Here is a 12,798-nt window from a genome sequence, read left to right as displayed (position 1 = left end):
CCCAGCCCACAGGAAGTTTTGGGACAGCCGATCGTGGCGATGAAACGGTTAAAGCCGTTTTCTTATTCATTTCACCCAGGGACCCATTTTGACTCAGAGCAAGCAGGCGCCCCCTTGAGCCAGGCCTCATGGGGACCTGGGCTCTTCCTCCCACCCCACGTGTACCACTGAGAGAGAGAGAGAGAGAGAGGTGCCGGATTTGCTGCTGGGGGGGTCTTGGTTTGCATCCGAAGCCACGGTTCCAGTCCTATCTTTGGGGGCATAATTCCGTCCAGTTGTCCAGTTAATGGGATTGTTCAGGGAGTGAATAATGATGGACCACTCTGCATCAGAGTCTAGGGGGCAGGAGACTCCTCCCAGCTCTGAGGCCTGGGTGTCCCCGGTGCCCAGTGGCAGCCCCACCCAGGCACTCTGAGGCCGTGGGGTTCATCCTGTCCACACCACCACCATCCTCCGCACCACCACCACCCCCCCGCACCCTGCCCCGGGCGGGCACCCAGGAAGTGAGAGGTGGGGCAGGAATGAGACTGAACCTGTTGAGCCCGTCGCCTCCCCGCCCCCCCAAGCCTTCATTCCGGTGCCCTGACAGGGACCCCCCCCACGCCCGCGCGTGTGCAAGGACACTCGCGCGTGTGCGCACGCACACACACACATACACACGCTGCAGCCCCACCCACCTCTGCTGGCCTGGACGCCTGGGTCCTGACCCGCGGGTGGCCCGAGGGAGGGAGGGAGGAGATGTCAGAGGCGGGCAATGTCTGGGGAACATCCTGTGGACTTCTGGCTGGACAGACGAGAGGGTCAGTCCCTCCCAGGACAAGGTAGACATAGGCTGGGGGCAGAGTAAACACGACCCAGGGTGGCCAGACAGGGGGCGGGGGGGGGGGCGCTGAAGGAATGTGGGTACACATCGTCACCTTTCCCCCCACCCCCACCTCTACTCAGAGGGCCAGTCCAGACACACACAGATCTCTGTCACCCTAGCCACAGAGACAGCCACCACACAGGGGCACACACACACACACACAAGTGGGCAAAGCCAACCGGGCAGCTGGTCTACCCAAAGGAGACCATGAATGTGGCAAAATCAACCAAAGACGCCATCAAATACACAGGGCCAGACAGAGAGAAGCAGGCAGCACCTGCCGGTTGAGAGGCTCAGAAAGTGCCCATGTGACCTGGAAAAGCACACACACACACACTCACAGCTGTGACAGCTCCCCAGGTGGGGGTGGTGGGGACGCCAACTGTGGCCCACACACTAGCAGATGACCCCGAAAGACGAAGATGGAACAAAGCCCACTGGTCCCACACATGTCTGACCCACAGTGTGTGCAGTCACGCACACACATACACACACGGGGTCCAACCCCAGACCACACACAAACAGGCAGACCGCACCCACACAAGCCAGCCAGGGACCTCACACTCACACGTACCCCTTCCTCCAACACACACACACACACACACACACCCCAAAGCAGCCTGCACAACTGTACTTCCAGGACCTGCCAGAAAGCAATCCACTTCAGAGACCACACACGCGCACACACACACACACACTCCTGTCCCCCTTAGACACACAAAGAATGGCATCCCACACAGCCAGGCCCACCAGCTCCGGGGTTGAGCCAACACAGCCCAGAGAGGCAGGGAGGCCCCCACATACTGCTGCTCGCCCTAACAGGCAAGCCACCCACTTGTCCCCCGCCCCCAGGGACCTTGCTCAGGTTCTAGAAGCACTTGGGCTGCCTGGGGCTGGGATCTGTCTCTGCCTTCCCCCTGCCCACCCCACCCCCAGCCTCCACCCTGCCAGCCTCCCAGAGAGAAAGAGAGAGATCCTGGAACTTCCTCTCCCCAAACGTCACCCCCACCTCTGTTTGCCACTTCCCCTAGGAGGCTTAGCTGCCCCTGCCAGGGTGGGGGTGGGGCCGGTTCTCACTGCCTGCCCCCTCATTAGGGGTGCCCCAGATCTGAGTGATGCTCAGCTCCCCATCTCCCCCGACCCCCCACCCCAGCACCACCGTCCTGGTAGGACGTTGAGCTGACTTCCTGCAGTCAGGAAAAATCTAGCAGCTTCCTGCCCAGGAAGAAAGGTCCAGGACCCCCCACCACCACCACCACCACATCCCCCCAAACCTCAGGGGGGGGTAGGGACGTGGCTGCCAGGTTCGGGGCTCCTGGGGGAGGGAGAGAGGGCCTCCTGCCCGGGCGGGCGCCTGTCCACACCCAGGGGCAGAGACAAGAGAGGTTGGGTGCTGCCACTTGTGGGATCTTGCCCTGGCCTGCCCCCTTGCTGACTCATGGGCAGCCCCCGGCCCAGTTTCCTGGTGAGGGCCCCCGCCGGTCAGTGGGGCCAGGGAGGAGGAGGAGGAGGGTCACTGGGCTATCTATAAGAAGGGGAAGTCTCCCTCTCTAGTACCAAGGCCAAAAGCCCCAGCGAGACCTGTGGGTGGGGGTGGGTGAACTTCCTCCTTATCCTGCCCTGCCCCCACCCACCCGCCCACCTACCCCAGGCATGGAGGGAGCCAGAGCCTGGTCTGGAGCCTAAGGCCTGGGCAGTACCCAACTGCCAGTCTGGGCACCCAGGCCGGGTGGGGGAGGGGGGCTAGCCTCACACCCTGCCTCACCAGGGCAGGCCTGGCGCCAGTGGGGCGGCGTGAGGGGGTGGCGCCCAGGCCACAAGGGTGAGACTGGCAGGGGCCTGGAACCGGCTGTACCAGCTTGGCTGGGCCCCCGCCCTCCTTGGCTGGCCGGATCCCCACCCCCCCACACCAACACCCTAGGCCAAGTGCATGGAAAAGGACCCCTACTCTTGGACACACTGGGGCTGGCCACAAACACCAAGGAGACCTTCCTGTTTGCTCTCTGGGGTCGGCAAGCCTGCAGAATCCTACCTGCCTGCCTGGGTGCTGCAGAAGTGTTAACACTCCGGAATCAGATCCTAGCTAGCCAGGGTTAGAGCTAACGCTTGGGAACTGATGGACATTTGGCAAGTGTCTGCTCCTTCCCCCCTCCCTGCCCCAGCACCGAGGGTCTCCTGTGTGTCTCAGTCTCTCACCTGTTCCCTGGGATTCTCCCACAAGCCTGGATTTCCCAGCCAATGGGATTCTCTGTGGGCCACTTGGAGGCAAGAGTTAACTATGAAAAGGCATAATTGTTCTTTCTCAGTCTGTCCATCTTTGCTACTGCTGCCCCTGCTCCCGCCCCGTCTTGATGGTGGGTGGGTATGGGGGGAGGCTGGTGGTATCATCTCTCTCCCTGCCTTAACCCTTTGCCCCCAACAACTCAGCTGGTCAGTCCCTGCCCACCCCCTGGGCCATTTTCTGGGACTCTTTGTGGCACCGTCAGCCTCAGCCCTTGGCCAGAGCTGACTCAGTGCGGCCCGTGGCCCGTGGGACCTGCAGGTCGGCTTCCCAGGGTGCTGCCTGCGGCCAGCCCTGCCCTGCCCAGTGCCCCCCTCCCGCCCCCGCCCCACGATGCCCGCTGCGCCCCAGCTGCAGTTATTAGCATGGGCGGGAGACACAGCCCTGGCAGGCTGCCCTGCAAGACTCAGAGGAATCTCCCTTGAGCCTGGGGGTAGGGGTGGGGGAGTCTCTCCATGCCGGGGAAGGGGCGGGAGGCACTCAGAGGTCAGGGACCCTCCATCCACTGGGGATGCCCCCCAGGGTCTTCTGGAATCTTCCTCCCCACTGCTCCTGTTCGGCCGGACTTTCCCCTAGCTCCACAGAAGCCCCAGTTTCTCTTTCACCCTGTCGCTTTGTTCTTCTCTTCCCCACCCTGGGGGGAACTCACCACCTGCCGTAACAGAGCTGGCTTACCTCGTGTCCCTCCAGTCCCCCTAGACCCTTCTCTGAAGACAGGCCCAGGAGGCAGAGAGAGAGAGAGAGAGAGAGAGAGAGAGAGAGAGACAGAGACTGAACGTAGCTCTTAGCCAGTGGCTGGCAGGCTGTTTGGAAGTCCCACCTCAAATCTAACTACAAGCCTCAGAATCACCACACCACCTCCACCCTGGGGAAGGGGCTTCTGGATTCTCTTATTCTCTTATGGGGGCCGTGGAGGTCTCGGATGAAGGGGACCCCTTGGGGAGGGAGTGGGCCAGCTCTCCAGGTATTCTCCGTGATTGTCAGGATCTCCCCCCCCCCCCGGTTAAAACACAGAAGCGGGGTCTTTTGGCTCACGGGAGCGAGGGAGGGGTACCCCAGCCCCTGCGAGTATGCGGGTTGGGGCCCAGACCTGGCAGAAGGGAAGGGCACCCCGCCCCAGGGAGGAGGCAGTCGCCGCCGCGGCCGCCGCCAGCCGTGCCAGCCCGCCCAGGCGCCTGGGACGCCTGGAGGCATTGGCCCGCCCCCTCCGCGCCCCGTCGGGCCGGGGGCGAAGTCCGGACCCAGGCCCGCGGGCAGGCAGGCGGGGACCTGCCGGGCTGGGTCGGGCCGGGCCGGGCCTGGCGGGACGCAACCCCAGAGCGGTTGGGCGGGGCCTGGCCCATGGGGGCCCCGGGGGCGGCGACCGGGGCTGGTCGGGACTAGCCGTCCGGGGGCCCAGGCGCGCCCTGGGACCTGGCAGATACCCGGGCTCCTGGCTCCTGGCGCGGGGCCCCAGGACAGCGCGGGACCCACCCCTTCCTGTGCCCTAATATGGGCGTCGGGGAGAGGCTCCTGGAGGTGGTGCTGGTGGTGGGGGCATCGCCCCGCCTCCAGCCCGGCCAGCCGGGAGCGCCAGCTTGTTGCTATGGCGACCAGGCCCCGCTCCGCGAGTTGCATCCCCCTTGAGCGGGCCAATGGAACAGTCCCAGTTCCGCCTGTTTTCACGGAGCCTGCGGGTGCCACGGGCAGAACCATTGCTGTGGGAGGGGGGGAGAGGAGGCTTGTGCGGCCGGGCTGGGCGCTGCGCACCCAGGCCTCTGTGGAGGTCGCGCACGTCCAGGTTCCTCTCGCAAAGGCGCAGAAGGCCGGGACCCAGGGCGGGGCGCACGGTCCCGTAGGAGCGGAGTGACGGAGACAGGGCCGGGCTCCATCCCCCGGGGCTGTTGCCACACTTCCTGCCTAGGCGTTCTTTCCCCAGCCTGCTTCTAAGGAAGGGAGTGGGGTTGGGCGACCGCGCCCGGGGCCGTCGGGCTGGGTCCAGACTCCAGAAGCTGGCAAGCCCAGTGTGACTAGGGGAGGGGTTCTCGGACGGGCGACGGAGTATACAGGTGCCTGCTGGGGGGTCACCCACCAGGGGAAAGACCCCTCCCCGGGATGCACAAAGCCCCCTCCTCCTGGCGCGTCTCAGCCGGGTACCCTCCTGTCATTGTCCCTTCAGCTCCCATCGGGCGCGCCGACCCTTCCAACTCCATCAGGATTTCGCGGGTGACTTCAGTGATCCTCAAACCTCTGCTAAAAATGTCGCCATCTCCTACGCCACGTCTTGCACCCAGAGTCCGGGTACCCCAGGATCTTTGTTCACTTGCTGCATATCATAGATTCGTCCCCAATTCCTTCTCATTCCCACTTAACCCGGGTAGTAGTGGTGGGGGCGGAAGCCCTCCGTTTCTGAGACCCCCTACTCATTTCTTGCATAATAGGTCCATGCAGTCCCGCCCCTTGACCCCTTGTGAACTCTTCTCCTGTTCCTCAGCCCCCCCCCCCGAAAAAACATCCCAGTATCTCAACCTCTCTGGGCCCAAGACACCCCTCAGTCAATTCCTGAGTCAGGGGTCTCTTTGTACGCGCGTGCGCGCGCGCGCGCACACACACACACACACACACACACACACACACACTTGCTCCGACCCTGCCCAATAACTCGGCTGAACCCTCCCCTTCCCCACTCTTGGAGGAGAGGGGGGTCTCCCAGTGTGGTGTGGGGTCCTCCCACCTTTCCATTTGCATCCTGAGGACCCCCACCCCCTACCCCCTTTGCTCAGCAGCAGGTCTGCATATCCACCCCGGGGAATCGTCACTCTCCCGCAGGGTCTTCTTCCACCCACCCCCACCCCCACCCCCAGCCCCGGTTACAAGTCTAGGTGCGTTCCCCCTCTCCCCAAGACCACAAGCTCCCTTCCAGGCGTACCCAGGTTGGGGGAAGGGGGTCCCTGGGGCCCCTCCCCCTGCAGCCGCGCCGAGCCGCCAGGCCCCGTGGCCGCTGTTTACAAGGACACGCGCGCTTCCTGACAGTGACGCCAGCCGCCTCCTCCCCTTCCCCACGCTCCGGGGAGGGAGGGGGCGCGGGGGCCCGGCTCCGGCGCCGGCCAATCGGCGCGCACTTCCGCAGCTGAATAGCGCCGTATAAAATGCGTGCGGCTCGGGCTGAGCGCCTGGGACCTTGAGGGCGGCCAGGCCAGCAGCCTCGGAGCAGTCGGCGAAGAGACACTGGGCAGGGGGGGGGAGCCGGTTGGCAAAGCGGGAGAGCCAGAGCCGGGCCGGCGCGGGGTGGTGTGTTGGGGGGGGCGTGCGGGGAAAGGCAGCGACACCGAGAGAAAAGCGAAGGCGGCCAGCAGAAGAGGGCGAGGAGCGCGCTCGGGAAGCCGGACGCGGCTGGAGGCGCGCAGCTGCCCGCGGGGGTCGCCTCCCCGCCCGCCACCGGCCCGTTGCCAGCTCCCCGCCAGGAACGCGCGACCGGACAGACAACCGCGCGCCACCCGGCCACCGCGTCGCTCGGCGGCAGCGAGGCCCGGGGCGGTCCCGCCGGGACGCCCCCTCCCCCGCCGCCGCCCTTCCCCTCCGCGGAGACCGCCTGGGCCGCCCGGATGTGCACTAAAATGGAACAGCCCTTCTACCACGACGACTCGTACGCAGCGGCGGGATACGGCCGGGCCCCCGGCGGCCTCTCTCTACACGACTACAAACTCCTGAAACCCAGCCTGGCGCTCAACCTGACAGACCCCTACCGGAGTCTCAAAGCGCCCGGGGCGCGGGGCCCCGGCCCCGAGGGCAGCGGAGCCGGCAGCTACTTCCCCGGCCAGGGCTCAGACACAGGCGCGTCACTCAAGATCGCCTCCTCGGAGCTGGAGCGCCTGATCGTCCCCAACAGCAACGGCGTGATTACGACGACGCCCACGCCCCCGGGACAGTACTTCTACCCCCGCGGGGGTGGCAGCGCCGGAGGTGCCGCCGGGGGCGCAGGGGGCGGCGTCACGGAGGAGCAGGAGGGCTTCGCCGACGGCTTCGTCAAAGCGCTCGACGACCTGCACAAGATGAACCACGTGACGCCCCCCAACGTGTCCCTGGGCGCCAGCGGGGGACCCCCGGCCGGGCCCGGGGGCGTCTACGCGGGCCCCGAGCCGCCCCCCGTCTACACCAACCTCAGCAGCTACTCCCCGGCCTCTGCGACCTCCGGAGGCGCCGGAGCCGCCGCCGCCGCCGCCGTGGGCACCGGGAGCTCGTACCCGACGGCCACCATCAGCTACCTCCCGCACGCGCCGCCCTTCGCGGGCGGCCACCCCGCGCAGCTGGGCTTGGGCCGCGGCGCCTCGGCCTTCAAGGAGGAACCGCAGACCGTGCCCGAGGCGCGCAGCCGAGACGCCACGCCGCCCGTGTCCCCCATTAACATGGAAGACCAGGAGCGCATCAAAGTGGAGCGCAAGCGGCTGCGGAACCGGCTGGCGGCCACCAAGTGCCGGAAGCGGAAACTGGAGCGCATCGCGCGTCTGGAGGACAAGGTGAAGACCCTCAAGGCGGAGAACGCGGGCTTGTCCAGCACCGCCGGGCTCCTCCGCGAGCAGGTAGCCCAGCTCAAGCAGAAGGTCATGACCCACGTCAGCAACGGCTGCCAGCTCCTGCTCGGGGTCAAAGGACACGCCTTCTGAGCACCGACCTGGACTGCTGGGGGCGTGGGCGGTGGGCGCGCGCCCGGGACGCCGCCAGCCACACTGGACTCCGCTCTGCGCCCAGTCCCTCCACGTTGAACGTTTACAAGCTTTTCTTTCCACGTTTTTTTTTTTTTTTGTATGTCTATTTTTTTTTTCTGCAGGAAACAGACTCGATTCATATTGAATATAATATATTTGTGTATATTTAACAGGGAGGGGAGGGGAGGAGGAGGGGGCGATGGCGGCGGAGCTGGCCCCGCCGCCCCGGTACTCAAAACCCGCGCGGGGACACTGGGAGAGGGGACCCCCGCCCCCTACCCTCCCCGGCTCTGCACCGTACTGTGGAGAAGAAACACGCACTTGGTCTCTTAAGAAAAAAAAAGTTTATTTTAAGATGTTTTTGTGTGTGTGTATGTGTGTGTGCGTGCGCGCGTTTGTTCTGACTTTTTATTGAATCTATTTAAGTAAAAAAAAATGGTTCTTTATTAATCTCTGTTGTCCTTTTTGTTTTGTTTTGTTTTTTTTTCCAAGCCGGGTGGGAGGAGGGAAGAGGAGCAGCCCGGTGCTTCTCCCCCCACCCCCACCCCACCGCACCCCGCTAGTGCTTCTGCTGGTTCCTCTATGCGTTCCCTCTGGCATCCATCGACCCCCTCCAGCCCGTGCACCCCGGTCTCGCGGCCTCATCCCCAGAGTCTCCGAGGCTGGACGGTTTCCATCCCAGCGCAGCGCGCGCACGAGACACTGCCCAGCCGGCCCTGCAGCCGGGAGGGGCAGGCTGCCCCGAGCGGCGCGCCGCAGTGCGCAGGCGCGGCACCGCCCCGCCGCGCGCGCGCCGGGGCTTTCCCCGCTGACGCAGCGGAAGCGCTGCCCATATATGGGCCGATTCGGCCCAGTGACGCGACGGCGGTCTCCGGGCAGATTCCGGGAATCCCCTCCCCCCCGCGCTGCCGGGCAGGGCCGCGGCGCCGGGAAGGGGGCTGGGATTTTCCCCGGGCGGGCGGCTCGGGGGGCCCGGAAAGCCCCAGGCCCGGCTGCAGAGCGCCCGCGGTGGGCGGGCTGCGCTCCTGGGCCCCCCATCCCCGGCCCGGCGCTGGCTCGGTTGTCGCCCACGCCCCGCTGCCTCGGACCCGCGTCGGTGCAGACGCCGCTCCCCTCCCCCAGCGCCCGCCAGGAAGGGCGGCGCCCGCCTGCCAGTTTCCCCTGCCGGGTGCCAGGCCTGGTCCTGCCGGGGCGGCTGCTCGGGCCGCCGGGCGCCGCCGCCGCCCTCACCTCCCTCCTGCCCCCTCCCGCGGCGGGTTGGGGGTGCACCCCGACGGGCTCTCTGGCCAGCTTCGGAGCTGGGAGGCCCCAGGAAGGGATGCGAATAAGACCCTTGGATCCATTGCTTTATAAAACAACTGGGCACCACCAGGCCCTGGAGACAGCCTGGACTCAGGCGGTCAGTCGGATGCTGGCCCAGCCAGTGTGTCTCCAACCCCACCCCACCCCACCCCCGAGATGGTGGCAAGTGGAAGAGAAAAACAGATCCAGCTTTTGATGGCGCAGGGGGGAGGTAACCGCTTAAGAGAATGAATTGGGAACATGGACTTTATTTTTTCTTTTAAAGATGCGTTTATTTGAAAGAGTGACAGAGAATCTTACATCCTCTGGGTCACTCCCTTGATGGCCACAATGACCGGAGCTGCGCCGATTGGAAACCAGAAGCTCCATCTGGGTCTCCCACGCAGGTGCAGAGGCCCAAGGGCTTGGGCCATCTTCCACTGTTTTCCCAGGCCACAGCAGAGAGCTGGATCGGCCGTGGAGCAGCCGGGACTGGAACCGGTGCTCCTATGGGATGCCGGGACCGCAGGCAGAGGCTTAACCTTCTACACCACAGTGCTAGCCTGTCTAAGCCTACTTTTTTGATAGATTTTAATGAACAGGGCCCTGAGAAAAATCCAGGCTGACCACATGCCAGGCAGAGGGAAGGGCAGTGGCTGGCGAGATTCCTGTGGGCAGCAGTTAGAGAACAACAAGCAGCCGGTGTGCCAGGAATGGAGTGACCCGTGACGGAGCAGACAGACAAGGTCAAAGGAAACCCTCCAGGGGCCTGGGACACGAGCGCGGATTAAGTGAGTTGGAGCACAAGGCACAGGAGCCAGCTGGACCACTGCAGTGACCGCCCTGCCCCCTACACCTGCCCCTCCCCCCAGCCCAACCTCAGCTTCTCCCACAAAAGCGACTCTGCACCGACCTAGCTCAGGCTCCATTGCTGGTGTTGGTGTCGGGACCCGGTCACCACCTTCTTTCCTGAATCACCCTGAGCCCCAAGCAGTCCCACACTTGGGTCCCCTTTCCCTTGCAGGCTGGAGCTAAGCTGCTACAAATGTGCCTTTCCGATGCGGAGATCATAGCTGGCCAATGGCATTTTGAACCCTGGCTGGCTGATAGCAAAAAAAAAAAAAAAAAAAAAAAGATGTGGGCGCATGCCTTGCGCATTGTCGGGCGTCCTGGAACTTTAGGGAACTCCTTGTGCTCTGGGCCCCGCAGGGAAGTCAGAGAGGGGAGAGCCGGCGGAGAGCGTGAGGTAAGGCCGCCACCTTGTGGTGACAATGAGTTATTACAGCGTCTGTTTTCCAGGGGGCCGGAGTACATCAACACAGACATAACATCTGTCCCTAATGCTTTATTGGTCACCTCTAGGCCTGTGCCCAGCTGGGCGAGCTCGGGGGAAGGGGGATGACTCTTCACCAGGTGGGGGCATGAAAAGCCCTTGGCCTAGCCCTCCAGTCCCCTCAAGGGTCCAGGGCCGGGGGGAGGTCAGCTCCCAGGTTTTCCTGGCGGGGGGAGGCTCAGCACTGGGTACCCGGTGTTAGGGTCTGGGAGCTACTGCCCGGCCTAGTTGTGTTTGGAGAAATACTCCTTGCTTTCTTCCACATTCGGTTTGATGGTGTCACTGCCCGGTGTCCAGCCCGCGGGACACACTGCAAGAAGACAGAGAGAGGCCCGTGTGAGGCTGCAGCCCCAGGTTCAAGGTCAGAGCTGGCAGACTTCACCCTGATCCAAGTAACAGGCAAGCCGGACTTGGGACACTCCTTCCCAAGCACCTGCTATAGCTCTGTATTGCCTCCCGGCCCGGGGAATCTCCTCCATGAGAGGGCCTCACACCATAGCCACGTGGTGGGGACACGCGTGAACGCGTGCCTCTGCTCACCTTCCCCGTGCTCGTCCGTGTACTGGAAGGCCTGAACCAGCCGCAGAGCCTCGTCCACGGAGCGTCCCACGGGCAGGTCGTTCACCGTGATCTGGCGCAGGACCCCTTTGCCATCAATGATAAAGAGGCCCCTGGGGACATCGACGGGCACAGTTAGGAGCTGGGGGCGGTGTCCGCCCCCACACCCTCCCTTCCAGTCCCTTCATGGGGGGGCTGGGCTGGGCTCAGGGCCCCCACCCCCCAGTCCCCGCACCTGTAGGCAATGCCCTCGTCGGTTTTCAGCACCCCGTAATCCTGGGACAACCTTCTCGTGACGTCAGCCAGGAGAGGAATGTTCAGGGGACCCAGGCCACCCTCCTTCCGGGGAGTGTTGATCCTGGGGACACAGAAGACAGGGCTGGCAGGAGAGGATGCCTGATAAAGGGGGCTCCCCGGGGGGGGGGGTGGAGCAGGTGGCGCTGCCAGCGGCAGATAAAGGGGCTTCAGGGGACCCCACCCACCGCACCCTGGGCGTGTGTGAGAGAGACGCTGGGGGCTTTGCGGCTGGCAACGTGTTCCCATCATCCTCTAAGCTCCCAGTCGTGGCGCCCAGCCCCTCCCTCTCCCCCCCCCCACTTTTTTTTTTTTTTTTTTGCTTCAGTAAAACTGGAATTTCCACATTTGCAATTCTATGCATTCAGGCCAAATGCTTAGTGAATTAGCACGGCGTACCAAGCCAGGTGCGTGAACTGCGAGTCCACAGAGACGCCCAGCACCTCGCAGCCCAGCTTGTGGAAGTCCTCGGCGTGCTCGCTGAAGGCGATGATCTCCGTGGGGCACACGAAAGTGAAGTCCAGGGGATAGAAGAAGAGGACCACATATTTCCCTGGAAGGGGTGGGGGAAAGGCGGGGGAGGAGCGAGAGCCCGGCGGCAGGCGCGCATGCGCGCGGGCCCGCCCCTCCTGCCCACCCCACCCCCGCCACTACCTGCAGCCCCCTCCAGGCAGCCCTCACCTCTGTAGTCCGACAGCTTCACCTCCTTGAAGGCGCCGTCCACCACCGCGGTGGCCGTGAAGTCCGGGGCCGGCTTCCCGATGCGCGCATTGCCAGAGGCCATGGCTGAAAGCTGAGACCACCACACACACACCCCGCAACCCACACCGGGCCCTGGTCAGAGTGCACGCGCAACGGAGGGACCCTTTGTCCTCCTCCTCCCAAGGTCACGCTTGCGTGCTGGACGCAGGGCCGGAGTCCCAGCTGCAGAGGCCGCAGCCACGACTGTCCCCGCACACCCTCCCGCCCGGGCCTGGGTCTGCTCGTCCCAGAGACCCGCCCTCCCCACCCCTACTCGCTGACCGCCGCACGAGTGACCAAGGCCCCACGCTGCCGCCGGGGGGGTGTTGCCCAAGAGCTAGTCGGCCCCAGCGCGGCGGCGCGCAGACCCCCAGTGCCCCCTGCAGCAGCCGGCGATCGGCTACGTCTTCCCAAGTCCCAGGTCCTCGGTTCCGACCCCGCACAGGCCCCCAATCCCGGCAGGGACAAAGGCAGCCTCTAATGGCGGATGGAAGACAGAGGCAGCCAGGGATGCGGGCCCGAAGAAGCCGGGCCTGCTCCAAGGCGGCGGGGGAGGGGCGCCTCCCCCCGGTCCCCAAGATGGGTGCACCCTGGGGGTGCCAGTACCTGCGTGGGCGAGGGGCGGACGGCCGGACGCGCGGGCTCTGGCTCTCAGCGCCGAGCGCGCACGGGGCAGCGGGGGCCTTTTATGGGCGGACCGAACCATGACGTGCACGGCCGTGGGGGGTGGGGGAGGAGGTGGGCGCGGAGCGGTCGCGTC

General features: G+C 64.9%; 2 protein-coding genes across 2 annotated transcripts; one reads left to right on the top strand and one right to left on the bottom strand.

The window, feature by feature from the left end:
* The first annotated feature begins 6,306 nt into the window (after positions 1–6,306).
* Positions 6,307–8,281, top strand: JUNB (JunB proto-oncogene, AP-1 transcription factor subunit). The gene has a single exon (XM_051837871.3). It carries the CDS (start codon positions 6,731–6,733, stop codon positions 7,787–7,789), a length of 1,059 nt encoding a protein of 352 aa, XP_051693831.3. The 5' UTR covers positions 6,307–6,730; the 3' UTR covers positions 7,790–8,281.
* Positions 8,282–10,442: 2,161 nt separating this feature from the next.
* On the bottom strand, positions 10,443–12,697 carry PRDX2 (peroxiredoxin 2). Its single transcript, XM_051837875.3, has 6 exons — positions 12,645–12,697; positions 11,979–12,090; positions 11,697–11,850; positions 11,239–11,361; positions 10,986–11,116; positions 10,443–10,755 (listed from the first exon to the last, which is right to left on the bottom strand). Exons 2-6 carry the CDS (start codon positions 12,079–12,081, stop codon positions 10,670–10,672), a joined length of 597 nt encoding a protein of 198 aa, XP_051693835.1. The 5' UTR covers positions 12,082–12,090; positions 12,645–12,697; the 3' UTR covers positions 10,443–10,669.
* Positions 12,698–12,798: the final 101 nt, after the last annotated feature.

The sequence above is a fragment of the Oryctolagus cuniculus genome, chromosome 16, assembly GCF_051225735.1.
Source record: "Oryctolagus cuniculus isolate XC-2025 breed Fujian yellow rabbit chromosome 16, ASM5122573v1, whole genome shotgun sequence".
Classification (NCBI taxonomy): domain Eukaryota; kingdom Metazoa; phylum Chordata; class Mammalia; order Lagomorpha; family Leporidae; genus Oryctolagus; species Oryctolagus cuniculus.
The sequence above is the reverse complement of the archived record's forward strand: the minus strand, read 5'-3'. Positions and strand labels throughout refer to the sequence as shown.